Source organism: Micromys minutus (genome assembly GCF_963924665.1).
Source record: "Micromys minutus genome assembly, chromosome: 4".
NCBI lineage: Eukaryota > Metazoa > Chordata > Mammalia > Rodentia > Muridae > Micromys > Micromys minutus.
The window spans coordinates 2,794,932-2,818,746 of NC_137973.1; the positions used below are offsets into that span (position 1 = coordinate 2,794,932).

The 23,815-nt window shown below is 36.6% G+C and overlaps 1 protein-coding gene across 1 annotated transcript in view; it reads right to left on the reverse strand.

Annotated features, from left to right (window-relative positions):
- LOC308419530 (vomeronasal type-2 receptor 1-like) overlaps positions 1-23,815 on the reverse strand; it is a gene marked incomplete at both ends in the record, with an annotated part of 40,610 nt that overhangs the window by 6,631 nt on the left and 10,164 nt on the right. The window contains 2 exons of the mRNA XM_080915298.1: positions 633-1,493; positions 9,252-9,543. Of these exons, the coding sequence (XP_080771424.1) occupies positions 633-1,493; positions 9,252-9,543 (1,153 nt within the window). The remainder of the gene's footprint in view (positions 1-632; positions 1,494-9,251; positions 9,544-23,815) is intronic.

Sequence of the window (23,815 nt, forward strand, 5' to 3'; positions counted from 1 at the left end):
TCAACGTGTTGTGTGACAGAAGATGATGGACAGGCACAGTAGATGCTAATATCCCAGATTCCAGCTATAGTTTTTATCTCCTAACATCTACCTTTTTGTGTGGCACTTACTATATTGTAATAGGACCTCAGATTTTAGGCTTTCCCTTAAATTGATAAGTCAAATTGTTAAGACAAAACTTTGTAAGGATTGTAAGAATACTTGGATAGTCAGGACTCATCGTATTCTGGAAAGATATGAATGTGTTTGGATAACATGAAGCTGACATTTTAGAATCCAAGTACTGATTTTAGATTACAATTTCTATTTTGTATATGTACTAGATTTAAAGAAGTAACCAGAGTCACTATATCCTGTTGTAATCTCTGACACATTTACATTTCATTTCTATGAAGAATACCAGCCAGCATATTTTGTGAAATGCATTATTAATTTTTTAGTGAGACATGTTTGTTATCATTGACAAGAAATCTAGTTATTTGGCAAGACATGAGGCTTTAAAATGAACAATCAGTTCTTCACAAATGATTACATAATAAAATCATATGGAACAAATAGTTAATTTCAGTCATATGGACATGGAGTAAAAATTTGATTTTAATCCATACTCAGGAAAGGGTTAAACAACGTACCCCAACAAACTGTAAGCCAGGTATATTTGGATATACTATACTTTCCCTATATTTTTCTTTTCTTTTATATGTGTCTATGGCATAAGCCATGAGATACACAGCTTGCTTGACATTGTTCGTGATTCTTAGCTGAGAAGTATCCAGATAGGTATTTTTCAGATCTTCCAGCTTCTCCTCTCCAGTGCAGAGCTGATCAGACATGGCATACAATCTGTCTTCTTTCCCAGTCATATTCACTCTGTGGTCCACATTGTAAGGCACACTGCTGTTAGGCCAGGTACAGTTAAAAGCAGTTTGCCAGAATTCCATGGTCAAGACATCATTTGGATCCTTGCTAGGGTGTACATCATAAAGAAATTCTTTTAATCCTGGTATGACACTTCTTGGTATTGCAAATCCAATGGTTCCACCAAAATAGGGAAAATACTCAGGCTTTGCAATGAGAGCTGAGGTAATCCAGGCTTCGCTGGCTATCCATGTCCTGTCCGTTATGTTATGATGAATCACTTCCAGCACAAAGGGGCTCAGGTCAATGTCAGTTGCATAAAGCACAACGACTTTGGCAGTGGAGCTCTTTACTGCCTCAACAGCTTGTTGCATTTTCTCATTGGAGTAAACTTTTGGGATGGTTTCAGAGAAAGCAACACAGAGGCTGGCCCTCTCCATTTTTTCCTTAAATAATTTTACTCCATTTTTACCATAATCATCATCAGTTGCTATAGCACCTACCCAGACCCAACCAAAGTGTCTAATCAGATTCACCATGCCATCAATCAGGAACTCATCACTGGGTATTGTGCGAACAACATTTCGAAATTGAATGTTTTCAGTAATTATTGAGGTTGAAGCAGCATAATCCACCTAAAATTGAATATATTCATAGTTATTGGATAGCAAGAGCCAAAAAACTAATGAAGATGACAGCTTGAGATTATTAGAGAGGGAGCTGAATACTGATCCCTTCGCCCTCATTTCCTTCTCTAGACAATGCATTTTTACCTCTTACTTTTTATTTTCTGTACTTCTTTGTCATGGGTGGAGACAATTCTGACAACAATTTTGTTGCCCTATCAACAAATATTTCATGGCTTCCAATTGTTAATATAAAGACATTAGTATCTCTAGTGTTTATGGGTGGGACCTCTGTAGTGTCCGGAAGTTCTCTTGCACTTTCCTCCATCTTCCTGGACATTAGTGACTCCCCTGAGTCAGTACATCCAGTCTCTTCATTACCATTACTGTCTCATGTGCAGAGATGATGGACTGAGTGCAATTCTCAGTCTGCACAGTCACATGACTTTGTCTTCTGTAGGTTCTCCTTGTCTTACCTCTGATTTGTTAATTCTGTTCTATTTTTTTTTCTGTGTTTTAGATTCCTGCTTTCTGGACTCCTGCATATGTATGTCCTAACATTTTTCTTGAGTGACATGAAAAAATGTGCACTTCCACTCAGAAGACTAAACACTCTTGTACTACAAAGTTACAAGAAACTATCTTTTTAATGTACATTGTCAGATAAATGGAAAGCATGCCCTCTCACTTGGGTAGTAGTCCTCCATTTCTGTTAGCTTTCAGGGAAACCAGCATGTAGAAAATATGAACTTGTTACTCGGATTGCCTCAATCTTTGTGTTTTTCACAAGAAAATTAATATCCTGATAACCAATACTTGTTTGTCTCTTAACATTAAAATTTTAAACTGACGTTTTATTTTATTCTTTTTTTCCTGAGTTAGTAAAAGGCATTATTAAGAGGTATATCTAAATGTTTCTAGTCCACTTTTAAGTTTATTATAATTTAGGGAAGACAAACTCAATACAACTTCAATTTGGATAAGCTAAATGAAACGCACCTCTAAGATATGTTCCAAGTCACCCTCCTTTCTTTGTGTTTTTTTCCACCATATTTTCCTTTCCTATTCTTCACATTCACATTTCAAGCTCTTTAAAATAAATACTGTATTTCATTGGCAAGGGTTAATTAATGCAGCATCTGTCTACAACTAACCAGTCCCTGGATTTTTTCTGGAACATCACAAAAGACATGAAGAAAAAAAGAAGTTAAAGAAATGTAGAAAACTAGGAAGAATTGGAAGGATGAAGAAAGAAAAATTAATGAAGAGAAAAGTAGAAAAAGATAAGAGCAGGTAATGTAGGGTGGAGGAAGGAAAGGTGATTAAGAAAAACTGCCATTACTTTAGTAGGATCATCAATAATCTTGTTCATAATTTCATCAATACATACTGACACTTTACTAAGAGAGGCTATAAATTATTAAAGAACTTTTTATTTTCTTAATAATTAATGCTTTGAAATTACTTATCCTTTTTAATTGAACAAGTTAATTTTAAAAAACAAAGATGAATGCACGAATTTTAAAAGCATTTTAGCATAAAAGTATATGAATACATTTTTATTAGTACATGATTATTTTTAAGGTTTGATAATATGCTTTATAATCTTACTAGGTACAATGAAGATAAAGTAAATGCTACTCAAGATCTAACCTGGAAATAGTCCAAGTTTTTTTGGTGGGTAAAGATTAAACATAATGTTGTTTCGTTTTTTTTTTTTTTTTTTTTTTTTTTTTTTTTTTTTTTGGCCTTTGTTTATCTTGAACTTCTTAGAGTCTGTGAGTTGTCCTGGGGTGTTCAGAGCTTTCTGAGGTTAGTATCTATTATCAGTGACTCTATATTATGTCTGTTCTTTTGTGACTGGTTTGTCTCACTCAGGATGATATTCTCTAGATGCATCCATTTTCTTAAGTATTTTATAAAGTCATTATATCTGATAGCTGAGTAGTACTCGATTGTGTAAATATACCACAATTTTTGTATCTATTCATCTACTGAAGAACATCTGGGTTCTATCCAGCTTCTGGCTATTATAATTAGAGCTGCTATGAACATCGTGGTTCATGTGTCTTTGTTGCATATTGAAGCATCTCTGGAGAATATGCCCAGAAGTGGAATAACTGGATCTTCAGGTAGTACAATGTCCAATTTTCTGAGGAACCACCAGACTGATTTTCAGAGTGGTTGTATCAGTTTACAACCCCACCAACAGTAGAGAAGTTTTCCTTTTTTTCCACATCTTTGCCAGCATCTGCAGTCATCTGAGTTTTGGATCTTGGCCAATCTTACTGGTGTGAGGTGGAATCTTAGGGTTGTTTTGATTTGCATTTCCCTGATGGCTAATGATGTTGAGCACTTCCTTAGATGTTTCTCAGCTATTCGATATTCCTCAATTGAGAAATTTTGTTTAGCTCTGTACCCCATTTTTAATAGGGTTGCTTGATTCTCTGGTGTCTAGCTTCTTGAGTTTTTGTATACCTTGCATATTAGGTCCCAATCAGATGTGGGGTTGGTAAAGATCCTTTACCACTCTGTTGGCTGCCATTTTGTTTTCTTGAGTGTGGCCTTAGCCTTAAAGAAACTTTGCAATCTCATAAAGTCCCGTTTGTCAATATTTGTCCTTAGACCATGAGCCATTGGTGTTCTGTTCAGGAAATCTTCTACTGTGCCTTATGTGTTCTAAGGTATTCCTGACTTTCTCTTCTAATAGTTTCAGTGTACCTGGTTTAATGTGGAGATCTTTGATCCACTTGTACTCAAGCTTTGTACAAGGAGATAAGACAAGGTCTATTTTCATTCTTCAGCATTCTGAGTGCCAATTGGAGCAACAGCATTTGTTGAAGAGGCTGTTCTTTTTCCATTGAATGTTTACAACTCTTTTGTCAAAAATCAAGTGACCATATATGTGAGGGCTCATTTCTGGATATTCTATCTATTCCATTGAGCCACATTCCTATCTCTGTACCAGTACCATGCAGTTTTTCTCACAGTAGCCTTGTAATATAGATTATGGTCGGGGATAGTGATTCCTGCAAATGTTTTCTTGTTATGGATTTTGCTATTCTAGGTCTTTGTTATTCCAGATGAAATTGCACATTGCTCTTTCCAACTCTAGGAATAATTGAGTTGGAATTTTGATGGTGATTGCATTGAATCTGTAGATTGCTTTTGGTGAGATGGCCAACATTTTTACAGTGTTGATCCTTCCAATCCATGAGCATGGGAGATCATTCCATATTTTGAGATCTTCCTCGTTTTTCTTCTTCAGAGATTTGAAGTTCTTGTCATAGATGTTCTTCACTTGCTTAGTCAGAGTCACACCAAATATTTCATATTTTTGTGATTATTGTGAAAGGTATATTTGCCCAAATTTCTTTCTCTGCATGTTTTTCCTTTGATTAGAGGAAGGCTACTGGTCTGTATGAGTTAATTTTATATCTAGCCACTTTGCTGAATTTGCTTATTAGCTGTAGAAATTCTCTATTGGAATTTTGGGGGTTGCTTAAGTACACCATCATGTCATCTGCAAACAGTGATGTTTTTACTTCTTCTTTTCCTATTTGTATCCCTTTGATTTCCTTTTGCTGTCTAACTGCTCTGACCAGGACTTCTAGTACTATGTTGAATAGGTAGAGGTAGAGTGGGCAGCCTTGTCTAGCCTGGATTTTAGTGGGATTGCTTTAAATTTCTCAGTTTAATGTTTCAGTTGGCTATTGATTTGCTGTATATTGCTTTTATTATGTTTACATATGGGCCTTGGATTCCTGTTCTTTCCAAGACTTTTAACATTTAAGGGTGTCGAATTTTGTCAAATGCTTTTTCAGCATCTAGAGAGATGACCATGTGGGTTTTTTTTCTTTTTTCTTTTCTTTTTTAGTTTGTTTATATGGTGGATCACGATGACAGTTTTCCCTATATCAAACCATCTCTGCATCCCAGGGATGAAGCCTACTTGATGATGTTGAATGATCATTTTGTTGTGTTCTTGGATTCAGTTCTCAAGGACATTGTTGTGTATTTTTACATCAATATTCATGAGTGAGATTGGTCTAAAGTTCTCTTTCCTTGTAGGATCATTGTGTGGTTTAGGAATGAGGGTTATTGTGGCCTCGAAAAATGATTTAGGTAGTGTTCCATCTGACTCTACTTTGTGGAATAGTTTAGAGAGTATTGGTATTAGGTCGTTAATAATTGTCTGATAGAATTCTATACTGAACCCATAGGGACCTGAGATGTTTTTGGTTTGAAGTCTTTTGATGACTGCTTCTAATTTTTTTTTAGGTGTTTTGGGATTATTTAGATGGTTTAACTTAAGTATCTGGTATCTGTCTAGGAATTCATCCTGTTCCTGGTTTAACTTTAGTATCTGGTATCTGTCTAGGAATTCATCCATTTCCGCCAGATATTCCAGCTTTTTGAATATAGGCTTTTGCAGTAGGATCTGATGATTTCTTGATTTTCCACAGTTTTAGTTGTTATATCTCTAGTTTGCTTTCTGATTTTGTTAATTTGGATACTCTCTTTTTGCCCTCTAGGTAGTCTGGCTATGGGTTTATCAATCTAGTTAATTTTTTCAAAGAACCAGCACTTTATTATGTTGATTCTTTGAATGGTTCTTTTTATTTCTATTTCGTCAATTTCTTCTCTGAGTTTGATTATTTCTTGCTGTCTACTCCTGTAGGGTCTATCTGCTTCCTTTTGTTCTAGAGCTTTCAACTGTGCAGTCAGGTTGATTGTGTATGCTCTCTGCAGTTTCTATTTGAAAGCACACAGAGCTATGAATTTTCTTGTCAGTGCTACCTTCACTGCATCACATATGTTTTGTTATGTCGTGTTTTCATTTTCATTGAATTCTAGACAATCCTTAATTTCCTTCGTTCTTTTCTCTTCTTTGACCATCTTATCATTTAATAAAGTATTGTTTAGTTTCCGTGTGTATATGGACTTTTTGCTGTCTTTGCTGTTATTAAAGACCAGCCTTAGGCCATGGTGACTTCATAGGATGCATGGGAGTATTTCAATCTTCTCATATCAATTGAGGCTTGTTTTGTGACCGATTATTTGGTCAATTTTGGAGAAGGTACCGTGAAGTGCCAAGAGGAAGGTATATTCTTTTGTTTTAGGATGAAATGTTGTGTAGATGTCTGTTTTTCCAATTGGTTCATAACGTCTTCTAGTTTCACTGCGTCCTTGTTCAGTCTCTGTTTCCATGATCTGCCCATTGATGAGAGTGGGGTGATGAGGCCTCACACTATTATTGTATGTGATGAAATATTTTAGATCTTTAGTAGGGTTTCTTTATGAATATGGGTGCTCTTGTATTTGTAGCATCTATGTTAATGATTGAGAGTTCCTCCTGACAAATTTTCCCTGTAATGAGTAAAACATGTCCTTCCTCATCTTTTCTGATAACTTTTGGTTGAAAATCTACTTTTTTGATATTAGAATGGCCACTCCAGCTTGTTTCTTTGGGCTGTTTGCTTCGAAGTCTTCTTTTTCCAACCTTTTACTCTGAGATAGTGTTTGTCTTTGTCTCTGAGATGAGTTTCCTGTATGCAGCACAATACTGGATTCTGTTTATATTTCCAGTCTGATATCCTATGACTTTTTATTGGTGAATTGAGTCCATTTATGTTAACAGATATTAAGGAATGGTGTTTACTGTTTCCTGCTATTTTTGCTCTTAGAGGTAGAATTGTGCTTTTGTGTCTTTCATCTTTTGGTTGTCTTGCTTAGGTATTTTCTCGATTTTACTAGGATGTAGTTTACTTCCTATTATTGAGTTTCCCACCTATAGTTCATTGTAGTGCTTGGTTTGTGGTCAGATATTGTGTACATTTAGGTTTGTCATGGAATAGCTTGGTCTCTCCATCTATGGCGATTGAGAATTTTGCTGGTTATAGCAGCTTTTGCTGACACTTTTGTTCTCTTAGGGTCTGCATGATGTCTGTCCATGATCTTATAGCTTTCATAGTCTTTGTTGAGAAGTTGGGTGTGATTCTGATTGGTCTGCCTTTATATGTTATATGACCTTTTTCCCTTGCTGCTTTTAGTATTCTTTCTTTGCTTTGGGCACTTTGTGTTTTGAATTTTATGTGTCAGAAGGAATTTCCTTTCTGCTCAACTCTATTTGAAATTCTGTAGGCTTCTTTTATGCTCATGGTCATCTCATTCTTAAGGGTAGGGAAGTTTTCTTCTACGACTTTGTTGAAGATATTTACTGTGCCTCTTAGTTGATATTCTTCACCCTCTTCTTTTCCTATTATCCTTAGGTTTGGCCTTCTCATTGTGTCCTGGATCTTTTGGACATTTTGTGTTAGGACCTTTTTGGCCTTTGCATCTGAGTGTTTTGTCTATGTTTTCAATGTTGTCCTCGATCCCTGAGATTCTTTCTTCCATCTCTTTTTGTCTGTTGGAGATGCTTGCATTTGTGAATACTCATTTCTATTTTAGGTTTTCTGCCTCTAGGGTTGTCTCTTTTAGTGTTTTCTTTATTGTTTCCATTTCCATTTTAAATTTCTTCTTCAATTTTTTATATCTTTTGATCCTTTTTTCTCTAGTTCTTTGATTTCTTTGTGTGTTTATCATGTTTCCTCTTTAAAAGCTTCTATTTCTTTATGCTTTTCCTCTCGTTCTTTTTTATGGATCTCTATCATCATCTTGAGGTATGATTTTGGGTATGAGTCTTCTCTGTATGGACTGTTTGGCATTCTACGATTTGCTGTGATGGGAAAGCTGGGTTCTGGTGTTGCCAAGTTTTTTTTTGGTTTCCATTGGGTAAGTTCTTTCGCTCTTTTCTTGCCATCTTCTCTGTGATCATAAGTGGTCTTGTTGTCACTGATTATTTCCGGACTGTCCTGTGTACCCAGCCTTTGTCCCTGGATTTCTGCTGTTCCTGGTTGCAGACAGCCTGAGCGTTTGGTCAGCATGCATGGGTCCTATGGGTGGAAACTGAGCCCTACGGCAGAGTTCCTGTTTCCCTAACCCAATTGGGGAGGGTTGCTTTCTGAGTGCTCCGCCCAGACCTCCCTGTGCCCCTGCTACTCGCAGTGCAGTCCCACCCCGCCTGTGTTCCTTGTTCTCTGCTGTTCCCTTTGTCAGATGGCCTGATCATTTGGTCTAATTACTTATTCTTATATTTACATTTGGCCGATTCTCTGGTTTGACAATAGTCTATTAAGACAGCTGATGTGAAATCCCAATCTTACTTTAGGATGGCAGTGTGATGCTTTTGCTTATGAGTCTCAAGCATCAAAAGAGACCCAAAGAAAACCTGTTTCTTATGCCTGCCACTGAACAATTACCAAATATTTATGGATAACATCTACTCAGCTCCACACCATGCTCTGAGCCCACTGAACATGTTATTTGGTGCAGCATGAGGCTCCAGGTGTTTTATCAACTCAAGTGCCCACTAAATAGGCAGAGATTAAATGGCCAGGCTTAGTTGAGCAGAGGAATTGGAAGATTCTGAACACATTCTATCTTCTCTATGTAACTTTGTGCAGCATTTCTGGACCTCATAGTTATTTGAGGTAATTTCTATATACTCTTTGTATTTATCTACCTCATTTTTTTTCCTTTCTGGTTTTTCTGAGATAGAATTACCTTGTGCAAAATCTTGATTGTCTTGGCACTCACTTTGTTTTTGAATTAATAGATTCACCTGCCTCTACCTCCCAAGTTCTGCAATTAAAGGAAGGGGCCAACACTCCTGACTAGTGTTTGCATTTCTTTCTAAGCACATAGCACACTATTCCAAGATACCTGTATTACTCCATAAGCCCCTAGAATTCTTGAAACAGCAAGCGACATAGTTGTTCCTCCTGTTCCAATAATTCCAAGTAGAACTTTTCCAGTGCTGTTTCTCCATTGAGGCTTGTGTTCTTCTTGCCCTGTTAGAAACACCAAAGATGACTCTATTGCTTTGGAGGTGGAGTAACAGTTGTCAAATATTTGGTAACCCAGAGTGTGGTTGGGCAAAATGTCCTTCCTCTCATTAATCTCCTTGATGGTGTGGATCATGGTTTTCAACCAGCGGAAACCCCGGAAGTTAAACCTGGAAAAGAAAAGCATTTTTGAGCCAGTAGCCACTAAAAGGGTTAAGAAGGGGGAAAGCCTTTAAGGAAAAAATCTTCAGGTAAGTGAGTGATTCAAGCATTTGCTGAAGGTTCAACAGGTACCTTAGATTTTTTCCTTCGTTTTAAATTGTAAATCTTTTGCATTTATATTTCAGATGTTATCCCTTTCACACAATCCCACCCCCTCCTCTTCCCATTGCCTTCATGCATGTGCTCCTTCCTCCAGCCACTGTGTCCCTCCAAGGCCCCTTGTTGTTCCCTTACATTGGGAATATGAGCCTTCCCAGGACTAAAGGCCTCTCCTCTCATTGATGTCAAAAAATGTCATTCTCTGTTGCATATATACCTCGGGTCATGGGACTTTCAATGTAAACTCATTGGTGTTTTAGTCCCAGGGAGCTGTGGTGGGTTTAGATAGTCGATAATTTAGTTCTTTCAATGGGGTTCCAAATTCTTTCACCTTCTTCAGTCATATCTCTAGATCCTTCATTTGGATCCTGATGTTCAGTATGGTAGTTAGCTGCAAGCATCCTCCTCTGTAGCAGTATGGCTCTGTCAGAGCCTCTGAGGAGGCTTCCACATCAGATTCTTGTCAGAAAATACCACTTGGCATCAGCAATAGTGCTTGGGTTTATTGGGCATATATGGGGTGTATCCCCAGGTAAGGCAGTGTTTGGATGATCTTTTCTCCTATTTCCTATCCTCTATTTGTCCCTTTATTTCCTACTGAGAAGGTTTTATTTTTCCTTCTAAGACTGACACATCCACTTTCTGACCTTTCTTCTCTTTGAGCTTCATAAGTTTGATGGATTGTTCCTTGGGTAGTCCAAGGTTTTTTGGACTAACATCTACTTATAAGTGAGTACAAACTATGAGTTTTCTTGTTTCTGGGTTACTTACTGTACTAAGGAAGATAGCTTCGAGTTTTATCCATTTACCTAGGAATTTAATGAATATTTTTCATAGCTGAGTAATATATCGTTGTGTATATGTACAACAATTTCTGTATCCATTCCTCTGTTGAAGGACATCTGGGTTCTTTTCAGCTTCTGACTACTACAAATAAGGCTGCTATGAACAAGGTTGTGCATGTGTCCCTGATAGATGTTGGAGCTTCTTTTGGGTGTATGCTCAAGTGTGGTATAGCTGGGCACTCAGGTTTTATTATGTCCAGTTTTCTGAGGAAGCATCAGACTGATTTCCAGAGTAATCGCACCAGTTTACAGTCCCAACAACAGTGGAGGAGTGTTCCTCTTTCTTCACATCCATACCAGCATCTATTATCACTTGAGTTTTTTTTTAACTTAGCCATTCTGACAAGAGTGAGGTGAAATCTAAAGGTTATTTTGATTTTCATTTCTCTGATGACTAGGGATGTTGAGCATCTTTAGGTGTTTCTAAGCCATTCAATATTCCTCAGTTGAGAATTCTTTGTTTAACTCTGTATTCCATTTTTAATAGGATTATTTGTTTCTCTAGAGTCTAACTTTTTGCATTCTTTGTATATATACAAAGTATCCCTCTATCAGATGTATATATATCTGATAGTATTCCTCTATCAGATGCCAAATTGGTAAAGATACTTTCCCAATGTTTTGTCTTCTTAATGGTTTTCTTTGCCTTACAGAAGCTTTCCAATTTTATGAGGTCCCATTTGTCAATTTTTGCTCTTAAAGCATAAGATATTGGTGTTCCATTTAGGAAATGTTCTCCTGTGCCTTGTTGCTCTATGATCTTGCCCACTCTCTTTTCTATTAGTTTCAGTGTGCCTGGTTTTATATAGTGTTCTTTGATCCACATTGACTTGAGCTTTCTACAGAAGATAAGTAAGAATCTATTTTCATTCTTCTGCATGCTGATGCCAGTTTAACCAGCATCGTTTGTTGAAGAGGCTGTTCTTTTTCCATTAATTGCTTTTAGATAAAATGATCATAGGTGTGTGGATTCTTTTCTGGGTCTTTGATTCTATTCCATTGATCTACCGGCCTTTCTCTGCACCAATACTATGCTTTTTTATTATTGTCAACTTTGATCTGTAATACAGCTTGAAGTTAGGGATAAACTCCCCTGAAAGTTTATTTATTTTTGAGAATGGCTTTTGCTATCCTGGGTTTTTTATTATTCTAAATGAATTTGCAGATTGCTCTTTCTAGCTACATGAAGAATTGGGTTGGAAATTTGATGAAGACTGCATCGAATCTGTATATTGGCTTAGGCAATGTTGCCATTTTTCAACGTTCTTCATTCCAATCCATGAGCATGGGAGAGCATTCCATCTTCTGAGGTCTTCTTCAATTTTCTTCCTCAGAGTTGTGAAGTTCTTGCCTTGCTTGGCTAGGGTCACACCAAGATATTTTATATTCTTTGCTACTATTGTGAAGGGTGTTGATTCTCTAATTTCTTTTTAAGCCTGTTTGTCTTTTGAGTAGAGAAAGGTATCTAGTTTGTTTGAGTTAATTTTATAGCCAGCCACTTTCCTGAAGGCATTTATCAGCTTCAAAAGTTCTCTGGTGGAATTTTTGTGGTCACTTATTTATACTACCATATCATCTGCAAATAGTTATATTTTGACTTTTTCTCTCTAATTTTCATCCCTTTGACCTCTTTTTGCTGTCTGATGTCTCTGGCTAGTACTGCCAGTACTTTATTGAATAGATAAGGAGAAAATGGGGAACCTTGTCTAATCCCTGATTTTAGTGGGATTGCTTCAAGCTTTTCACCATTTAATTTGATGTTGGCTACTGGTTGGCAGAATAATGTGTTTACTTTGTTTAAATATGAGCCTTGAATTTCTGACCTTTCCAAGACTTTTAGCATAAATGTGTGTTGAATTTTGCCAAATGCTTTCTGAGGATCTAGAGACACGAACATGGTGTTTTTTGTTTTTTGTTTTTTGTTTTTTTTTACTTTATTTTAAAAAACAAAGATAAATGTACACATTTTCACCATTGTTGCATAAAAGTATACTAATACATTTTAAAGGTATTTAAGGTATTTGAGTATTTGTGGGTCTATATACATACACATATGTATATAGGTAACAACAATATAGGAAAAGAGGCTATTAATTTGAGAGAATAGGAGAGAGAATAGGAGGGGCTGAAGGGAGGTAAGAGGGAAGTGATACAGTTCTATTATAATTAAAATATATTCTTTTTTTGTTGAACTTTACACAGTCTGAGTTTTTTCTGGGGTGTTCAGAGCTTTCTGGAGTTAGTATCACATTATAAGTGACTGAATATTATGTCTGTTCTTTTGTGACTGGGTTATCTCACTCAAGATGGTATTCTCTAGATGCATCCATTTTCTTAAGAATTTTGTTGAGTCATTGTTTGTAATAGCTGAGTAGTACTCCATTGTGTAAATATACCACAATTTTTGTATCCATTCATCTACTGAAGGTCATCTGGGTTCTTTCCAAGTTCTGGCTTTTATAAATAGAGCTGCAATGAACATTGTGGTGCATATATCTTTGTTGTATGTGGGAGGGTCTCTGGGGTATGTGCCCAGAAGTGGAATACCTGGGTCTTCTGGTAGTACTATGTCCAATTTTATTAGGAACCACCAGACTGATTTCCAGAGTGGTTGTATCAGTTTATAACCCCACCAGCAGTGGAGAAGTGTTCCTCTTTCTACACATCCTTGACAGCATCTGTTGTCATCTGAGTTTTGGGTCTTGGCCAATCTGACTGGTGTGAGGTGGAATCACAGGGTTGTTTTGATTTGCTTTTCCCTGATGGGTAAGGATGTTGAGCACTTCCTTAGATGTTTTTCAGCCATTCGATATTCCTCGATTGAGAAATTTTTGTTACAGTGTATACACCATTTTTTAATGGGGTTGTTTAATTCCCTAGTCTCTAGCTTTTTGAGTTCTTTATATACCTTTGATATTAGGCCTCTATTTGATGTGGGGTTGGTAAGGATCATTTGCTATTCTGTTGGCTGTTATTTTGTTTTCTTGACAGTGTGTTTAGCCTTACAGAAACTTTGCAATCTCATTAAGTCCCATTTGTCAATATTTGTCCTTAGAGCATGAGCCATTGGTGTTTAGTTCAGAAAATTTTATCCTGTTCCTATGAGTTCCAAGATTTAACCTAGTTTCTCATCTAATAGTTTCAGTGTACTTGGTTTAATGTGGAGATCTTTGATCCACTTACACTTGAGGTTTGTTAAAGGAGATAAGAAAGGGTCTATTTTCATTCTTGTCCATGTTGTGTGCTAGTGGACCAACACCATTTGTTAAATAGGCTGTTCTTTTTCCATTGAATGTTTCCAGCTCCTTTCTCAATAATCAGGTGACCATATATCTGGGGTCTCATATCTGGATCTTCTATTCTATTCCATTGATGCACATGCCTATGTCTGTACAAGTACCATGCAGTTTTCAGCACAATTGCCTCGTAATATAGCTTGAGCTCAGGGATAGTGATTCCCACAGATGTTTTCTTGTTCTTGAGGATGGATTTCGCTATTCCAGGGCTTTTTTTATTCCAGATGAATTGCACATTGCTCTTTCCAAGTCAATAAAGAAGTGGGTTGGAATTTTGATGGGGATTGCATTGAATCTGTAGATTGCATTTGGTAAGATGGCCATTTTTAGAATGTTGATTTTTCCAATCCATGAGCATGGGAGATCTTTACATTTTGTGAGGTCTTCCTTGATTTCCTTTTTTTAGAGGTTTGAAGTTCCTGTCATACAGGTTCTTTGTTTGCTTAGTTAGAGTCACACCAAAGTATTTCATATTTTTTGTGACTATTGTGAAGGGTATTTTTTTCCTAATTTGTTTCTCCACATGTTTTTCCTTTGAATATAGGAAGGCTACTGATTTGTTTTAGTTAATTTTATATCCAGCCACTTTGCTGAACATCTTTATCAGCTGTAGGATTTCTCTGGTGGAAGTTGTGGGGTTGTTTAAGTACACTATCATGTCATCTGAAAATAGTGATGTTTTTACTTCTTCCTTTCCAATTTATATCCTTTTGATTTACTTTTGCTGTCTAATTGCTCCAGCCAGGATTTCCAGTACTATGTTGAATAGGTAGGGGGAGACTGGGAAGCCTTGTCGAGTCCCTGATTTTAGTGGGATTGCTTCAAGTTTCCCACTGTTAAGTTTGATGTTGGCTGTTGGTTTGCTGTATATTGCTTTTATTATGTTTAAGTATGGACCTTGGATTCCTGATCTTTCCAGGACTTTTAACATGAAGGGGTGTTGAATTTTGTCAAATGCTTTCACAGCATCTAGTGAGATGACCATGTGATTTTATTCTTTGAGTTTGTTTATATGGTGGATTACGTTGATGGATTTCCTTATATTAAACCATCCCTGCATCCCAGGGATGAAGCCTACTTGGTCATGATGAATGATCGTTTTGATGTGTTCTTGGATTCGGTTTCCAAGGATTTTGTTGATTATTTTTGCATCAATATTCATAAGTGAGCTTGTTCTGAAGTTCTCTTTCCTTGTAGGGTCTTTGTGTGGTTTAGGAACAAGGGTTATTGTAGCCTCAAAAAATGAGTTGGGTAGTATTCCATCTGATTCTATCTTTTGGAATAGTTTGGAGAGTATTGGTGTTATATCCACCATAAATGTCTGATAAAATTCTGCACTGAACCCGTCTGGACCTGGGCTTTTTTTGGTTGGGAGGCTTTTGATGACTTCTTCTATTTCTTTAGGTGTTATGGGATTATTTAGATGGTTTACCTGGTCCTGGTTTAACTTTAGTATCTTGTATCTGTCTAGGAATTCATCCATTTCTTCCAGATTTTCCAGCTTTGTTGAGTGTAAGGTTTTGTAGTAGGATCTGATGATTTCTTCAATTTCCGCAGTTTCAGTCGTTATTTCTCCACTTTCCTTTCTGATTTGTTAATTTTGATACTCTCTCTTTGCCCTTTAGTTAGTCTGGCTAAGGGTTTATCAATCTTGTTGATTTCTTCAGAGAACCAGCTCTTGGTTTTGTTGATTCTTTCAATTGTTCTTTTTGTTTCTATTTACTCTATTTCTGCCCTAAGTTTGATTATTTCTTGTTGTCTACTTCTTTTTTGTGTATATGCTTCCTTTTGTTCTAGAGCTTTCAGCTATGCTGTCAGGTTGCTAGTGTATGCTCTCTCCTGTTTCTTTTTGAAAGCACTCAGAACTATAAGTTTTTCTCTCAGTACTGCTTTCATTGCATCCCATAAGTTTGGGTATGTCGTGTTTTTATTTTCATTGAATTCTATATATTCTTTATTTTCTTTCTTTATTTCTACTTTGACCCTGGTATCATTTAATCGAGCATTGTTTGGTTTCCATTTGTATATGGGCTTTGTTTTCTTTGTTCTTATTAAAGACCAGCTTTAAACCACGGTTATCTGAAAGGATGCATGGGAGTATTTCAATTTTCTTTTATCGATTGAGACTCATTCTGTGTCCAATTATATGGTCAATTTTCAAGTAAGTGCCGTGAGGTGCTGAGAAGAAGGTGTATACTTTTGTTTTACGATGACATGTCCTATACATATCTATTAATTCCAGTTGGTTCATAGTGTCTGCTAATTTTACAGTGTCTTCATTCAGTTTCTGTTTCTATGATCTGTCCATTGGTGAGAGTGGGATATTAAAGTCTCCCACTTTTCTTGTGTGGTATAAAATGTATTTTTTGAGCTTTAGTAGGGTTTCTTTTATGAATGTCCGTGTTTTTGTATTTGAGGCATATATGTTAAGGATTGAGTGTTCCTCCTGACAGATTTCCCCTGTAATGAGTAAGAAGTGTCCTTCCTTATCTTTTTTGATAACTTTTTGTTAAAAATCGACTTTATTTGATATTAGAATGGCCACTCCAGCTTGTTTCTTGGGGCCATTTGCTTGGAAGTTTTTTTCCTAACCTTTCACTCTGAGATAGTGTCTGTCTTTGTCCCTGAGATGAGTTTCCTGTATGCAGCAAAATGCTGGATTTTGTTTATGTATCCAGTCTGATAGCCTGTGTCTCTTTATTGTGGAGTTGAGTCCATTTATGTTAATAGATATCAAGGAATAGTGGTTGCTGTTTCCTGCTATTGTTGCTTTGGTAGGTTGAGTTATGCCTGTGTGTCTTTCTTCTTTTGGTTTTCTTGCTTAGTTTTCTTGTTTTTTACTATGGGGTGGTTCCCATCATTGTACTGAGTTTTCCACATATAATTCGTTGTAGTGCTGGGTTTGTGGCCATATATTGTGTGAATTTAGTTTTGTCTTGGAATGTCTTCATCTCGCCATCTATGGTGATTGATAGTTTTGCTGGGTTTAGCAGCTCAGGCTGGCACTTGTGCTCTATCAGGGTCTGCATGATGTCTGTCCAGGCTCTTCTAGCTTTCATAGTCTCTGTTGAGAAATTGGGTGTGAGTCTGATTGGTCTGCCTTTATAGGTTATATGACCTTTTTCCCTTACTGCTTTTAGTATTCTTTCTTTGCTTTGGGCACTTGGTGTTTTGACTATTATGTGTCGGGAGGAATTTCTTTTCTGGTTCAACCTATTTGGAGTTCTGTATGCTTTTTTGCTCATGGTCATTTCATTTTTAAGGGTTGGGAGGTTTTCTTTCAGGATTTTGTTGAAGATATTTACTGTACCTCTTATTTGATATTCTTCACCTTTTTCTATTCCTATTATCTTTAGGTTTGGTCTGCTCCTTGTGTCCTGGATCTCCTGCACATTTTGGTTTTTGCATCTTCTCTGACTGTGTTGTCTATGTTTTCAATGTTGTCTTCTGCCCCCGAGATTCTTTCTTCCATCTTTTGTAGTCTGTTGGAAATGTTTGCATCTGTGACTCCTGATTTCTTTTTTAGGATTTCTACCTCAAGAGTTGTGTCTTTTAGTCTTTTCTTTATTGTGTTCATTTCTGTTTTAAGTTCCTTCCTCCATTCCTTCATCACTTTGTTCTGTTTTGTTGTAGTTCTTTGGGCGTTTTTCTTGTTTCCTCTTTAAAAGCTTCTAATTTTTTATGGTTTTTCTCCCATTCTTTTTTGAGGCTTTCTATCATCATCTTGAGGTAGGATTTTGTGTCTGAGTCTTCTTTTCTGGAATGTTTGGCATTCTGCTGTTTGTTGTGATGGGAGAGCTAGGTACTACTGTTGCCAGGTTGTCTTCGTTTCCCTGGGGTACGTTATTTTGCTTTCCTCTTGCCATCTTGTTGTCAGTGATTGGTTCTTGCCTTTCCCTTGTACCTGGTCTTTGTCCCTGGATCTCTGCTTTTCCTGGTGGTGGATGTTCTTAATGCCTGTTGTGCACCCAGTAAGCCACTGGCTAAGAACAGTGGACCCGATGCCATTGGGTTCCTGGATCCCTGGATCAATCTGGGAAGGCAGGCACACAATTTCTGTGTGCTCAGCTGAGATCTCTCTGCCCCCTGGCTAGTCGGAATCACTTCTCAATGGGTTCTCACCAGTCCTGTGTTGTCTGGGTCTCAGCTTTTCTTGGTGGCGGATCCTGTTTGACAAGTGCTTGTGAATGTTGTCTCCAGTTTCTTTTTGCTGCATTCAGAGCTATGAGTTTTCCTCTTAGCATTACTTTCATTGTTTTCCATAAGTTTGGGTAAGGCGTATGTTTATTGTCATTAGATTTTAAGGAGTCATTGATATCTTTTTTTTTATTATTTCTTCTTTGACCAAGCTATCTTTGAGCATTGTTAATCTTCCATTTTTATGTGGGCTTTAATTGTCTTTGTTGTTACTGAATACCAGCCTTAATCTTTGGTGATCTGATAGGGTGCATATGATATTTCCATGTTTTTGTATCCAATGTGGCCTGTTTTGTGACTGACTATATGGTCAGTTTTGGAGAAGGTGCCATGAGGTCCTGAGAAGAAGTTATATTCTTTTGTTTTAATATGAAATAATTGATAGATGACTATAAAATCCATTTGTTTCATAAGTTCTATTAGTTTCGCTGTGAGTCTATTCATTTTCTGCTTCCATGATCTGTCCAGTGAAGAGAGTGGGGTGTTCAAGTCTCCCACTATTATTGTGTGTGGTGTAATATATGCTCTGATCTTTAGTAGCGTTTATTTTATGAATGTGGTTACTCTTGTATTTGGAACATATATGTTAAGGACTGAGAGTTCATCTTGATATATTTTTCTTTTGATGAGTAAAAAGTGTCCTTCCTTGTCCTTTTTTACGACTTTGGGTTGAAATTCTGTTTTTTGATATTAAGATTTCTACTCCAGCTTGTTTCTTGGAACCATTTTTTTGGAAATTTTATTTCCCAGCTGTTTATTCTTATGTAGTACTTGTCTTTGTTGCTGAGATGAGTTTTCTGTATGCAACTAAATTCTGGGTCCTGTTTATGTATCCTATATGGTAGTCTATATATTTTTTTAATTTGGAAATTGAGTTCATTGATGTTAAGAAATATTAAGGAATAATGATTTTAGTTTTCTGCTACTTTTGTTGTTAAATGTAGAATTATGTTTGTGTATTTTGCTTTTTTAGTATCTGTTGCATGAAGATTAGTTTCTCTATCTTTTTTGGGTGAAGTTTTCCTCTTTTTGATGGAGTTTTCCATCAGTTATACTTTGTAGTCCTGGACTTTTGTAAATTTCCTTTTGTCTTTGAACCTCTAGGTTTCTCCATCTCTGGTAACTGAGAGTTTTTTTGGATATAGTAACCTGGTCTGGCATTTATATTTTTTTAGTGTCTGTATGATGTCAGTCCAAAATCTTCTAGCTTTTATAGTATCTGTTGAAAATTATGGTGTAATTTTTATATTTCTGCCTTTATGTGTTCCCTGTCCTTTTCTCCTTACTGCTTTTAGTATTCTTTCTTTGTTTTGAACATTTGTATTGTTGACTATTATGTTTTGGGGAGAAATTTCTCTTCTGTTACAATCTATTAGTGGTATTCTTTAGGCTTCTTATATGTTCATGGCTATCTCTTTCTTTAGGTTAAGGAAGTTTTCTTCTACAACTGGGCCTTTCAGTTGGGATTCTTCGCTCTCTTCTACATATATCATCTTTAGGTTTGGTCTTATTGTGTCCTGATTTCCTGTATGTTTTGGGTTATAATCCTTTTGTTTTTTGCATTTTCTCTGACTGTCACTTTCTATGGTATCTTCCATGTCTTATATTCGGATGGTGATGCTTGCATCTATCACTCCCAGTGTATTTCCTAGTTTTTCCAACTTCAGGGCTGTCTCCTTTTGTGTTTTTGTTATTGTTTCTATTTCTGTTTTCAGTTCCTTTATTTGTTTGTTTGTGCTTTTCTTTAGCCAAGTGATTTTTGTGTTTCCTCTTTAAGGGCTTCAACTTGTTTTCATGTGTTTCCCTCACTTTTACGTACTTTTTAAAGTATGTTATTTATACACTACTCAAGGATCTCTATCATTATCATAAGGCATGATTTTCAGTCTGAATCTTGTTTTTCAGGTGAGTTGGTACATCCACTATTTATCCCATTGAGAGAACTGGGTTTCGAAGTTACCAATTTGTATTGGTTTCTGTTTTTTAGATTTTTGAGCTTGGCTCTTGCCATCTTGTTATTGGTGATGCTAGGTGATCCTGTTCTCTATTACTATAGCTTGTCTCTCCTGTGGATCCCCAGAGGCTGTTGTTCCTCAGTGTTCATCTCTCTGGGTACAGGCAGTACCCAGGCCTGATGCAACTGAGCTGGTTGAGCCTTTGAATGAAAGTGTTAGTTTGCAGGTAGTACTGCCTCCTGTACCCTGAGAATTCCAGGTTCCAGGTAGTACTGCCTCCTGTACCCTGAGAATTCCAGGTTCCAGGTAGTACTGCCTCCTGTACCCTGAGAATTCCAGGTGGCTTCTCCATGGATTGGAAGTGGTTGGGAATGTGGACCTTTTCCTGCACTCAGGAGTTAGAGTTCTCCTTTGGCTCTTCCAGGTACCCAGCAAACTTGGGGTGACCACCAGTCCTGATGGAACTGGGTCAGGTCTGGCCTTGGCCTGGAAGTGTGTGCTCCCTGGCAGATCCTCCTCCTGTGCCCTGTGAGTTGTGGTCATTTACTCTGAGTACACACAGTATACAGAGAAAGTTGACTCACCTCTCCTGTGTCTTCCCTGTGTGCTTAGTTCTTCGTGGGCAGGCTACAGCCAGTCCTGATATCAGTGTGCATGTTCTGAGTGACTCTGGGCCAAGATGGATCCTAAGTTTTCTTTAGGTGTTAGATTTTTGTCTTTATAAGTGAATGGATAAATTTTTTCTTGGCCTATACATCTGTTTTATGCTACAACATTTGTAAGGGGCCGCAGCCAGTGCCCCACTAAGATGGCGCTCGTTTCCGGGCCGTGAGTCAGCTGAAAACTGACAAAAAACTCATGAGCACATGAGCAAGAGATGATTTAGCCTAAAGCCATGGCCCATCCCGGGGTGTAGTTGTCAGACCACAGGTGAACAGCCAATCAGGAAGAGACACGCTTCCCCTGGGGGTATAAAGTTGGGTGCCTTGCTTCCTTCTGGGTCTTCCTCCATCACTTACAATAAAGCTTTGCTGCAGAAGGATCCTTGTGTACTGTGTCTGTTCTTGCTGGCAAGACAGTGGCGCGGGACATACATTTACAATTTTTTGTTATTTCTTTTTAAAATTGTTCTTCTGCTGAAAATTATCTTAACCAAATACACCTAACAATCCCTCAGAACAGACTTTCTCATTTTATTGAATATTCCTGGAAAAAATAATTTTCTCATTCCGGGTTTCTTTTTTTTCTAAATATTAATTATAATCATAAAATAATTTTAATACATTAACTATTTGTTGCAGAAATTATTAACAGCACCATTTAAAATTTTGTATTCAATTATAAAGTACAACATACTGTTAAGATATATTTAACTGAAGCTGTCTTCTTGCTGTTCTCATGTAAAAATGTAAGTATCAGCCTCCTATTTTAGTTTGATCTTTGCTACAGTTGGACATATTTCCCCTGTAGCTTATCAACACATTATTTTCAAGGTCTTCTACATGAAACAACACAAAAAGTTCTTTTCCTCCTCCTTTTCGTTTCCCATGAATTCTATAAATACTTTATCAAAAAATGCAAAGCAAGTATTTAACTGCCTTCTAGCTATGCTCTGTAGCTAGCTTTACTATTTAATTTTGTATCTTTTCTTTAAAAAATCTTGTAAAATAAATGCCTAAAAGTAATTTAGGTCTTTCCTACTAACAATGTAAATTTTCCTTCCTGTCCTTGTGAATGCACATTCTGATAAATGTGAAGAGATATCAATGACAAATGTTTTCCTAGGTCTCTACCTCTCCTCAGTCCCGCTCCACCTTATTGTCAGAGACAAGGTTCCTGGATCTTGACTTGGTTATCTCATGTTTTTAGGAAGCCTTATTGGTCTTCCTGTTTTGGCTCACTGAGCCTTTGGTAGCATTTCCACCATACCAAGCTGTTTTTTGTGGGTCTATTGCCTCTAATTCAGTAATCTTTCTTGCAACACAAGATATTTTTCTAAATGAGCCATATCCCTTGGCCAGTATATTTAATTTCTATTTTGGTTTATATTTGCTTTTCATCTAGCATTCAGCTCTTCAGTTCCTAGATTATAACAGCTATGCAAATGCTTAAAGAATGATACAGAGCTGGGGAGAGCACTTCAGACAGACATGTGGTGAGCAGTAACTACAACTAGGAAAAGACACTACAAGTAGAAAAACAGGGAAGTAATACAATTAAGGAAAATCAGGACCTTGTTACAAAATTTCCACATTCACACCAGTGACATTATTGATCTTTTAAGTAAGTACTGCACTATCTTTCAAAAGTACAACAGAATTGCTACACCAGCTTGTTTGTGATTTCTGATTGCATAGAAAACATTTTTCCTGCCGTCTACTCCTCTTGGTACTTTGAAAAAATTAACAAGATTGATAAACACTTATCCAGACTAACTAGAGGAATATCCAAAATTACAAAATCAAAAAGAAAAGTGGAGAAATAATGACTGAAACTGAGGAAATTCAAGAAATCTTCAGATCCTACTACAAAAGCCTATACTCAACAAAGATGAAAAATCTGGAGGAAATGGATGAATTCCTAGACAGATAAAAGATAAAAAGTTAAACCAGGATCAAGTAAACCATCTAAATAACCCCATAACACATAAAGAAATAGAAGCAGTCATCAAAAGCCTTACAACCAAAAAAAGCCCATGTCCAAATGGGATCAGTGCAGAATTTTATCAGACATTTATTGACAACATGATTCTAATACTCTGCAAACTATTCCACGAGATAGAATCATATGGAATACTACCTAAATCATTTTTTGGTTACATCCTGTTTTACATGTACTTTTTGCTCATTGTAACTAGTAAAACCTTAATGCAGAGTATAAACCTTAAAAAAAAAAGCCAAGCACTGACAAAAATGTATTTGTATACATTTATGCAAAAATGGTTAAAATTTTTTTCTTTTATCTTTGTTTTTTAAAATAAAGTTAAAAAAAGAAAGCCAAGTACTGACAAAAATATATTAGTATACATTTATGCAAAAATGCTTAAAATATGTTCTTTTATCTTTGTTTTTTAAAATAAAGTTGTTCAAAAAACAAAAAAAAAAAAAAAAGAAAAAAGAAAGGAAACTTTCTTCAGCTCTTTATATTGAGGTATTATTTATCTGTGTTGTTGAGGTGGTATGTTTCCTGTATAGAGCAGAGTGATTGTTCCTGTTTACACAACCACTCTATTAGCCAGTGTTTTTAGTGGTGAATTGAGTTTATTGATGTTGAGAGATATTAATGATCAACGATTGTTAATTCCTGCTATGTTGATGTTGGTCTTGACATAGTATGCGTCCATTTCTCTTCTTTTGTATTTACTGCTGTGGAATTACTTCTTGTGTGTAGTTAGTCTCATTGATATGTAGTTTTATTTCTAGTGATTATTAAGGGCTGAATTTTGATAGATCCTGGTTAAATTTGAGTTTGTCCTGGAATATCTTGTTTTCTCCCTCTATAATGGTAGTATATTTTATGGGTATAGTAATCTGAGCTGGCATCTCTGGTTCCTTACAGTCTGCAAGACATGTATCCAGACCCTTCTTCCTACTGGCTTCAGTGTGAGAGGACGTACGTAATCCTGCAGTGACTTGAGCTTCCCAAATTTATTTAGAAATTAAAACCATTCCAGTTGTCTCTTAAATCCAAAAACTTTAAAGTCCCACAGCCAACATTAGTCTGTGTCTTTGCAATCTTGTGGAAGTTGTTGGGGAGAGATTGATGAACTTGGAGGGAATATGGATTCCATAAGAAGAAGAAAACACAATCAACTATCCTTGGTACTTG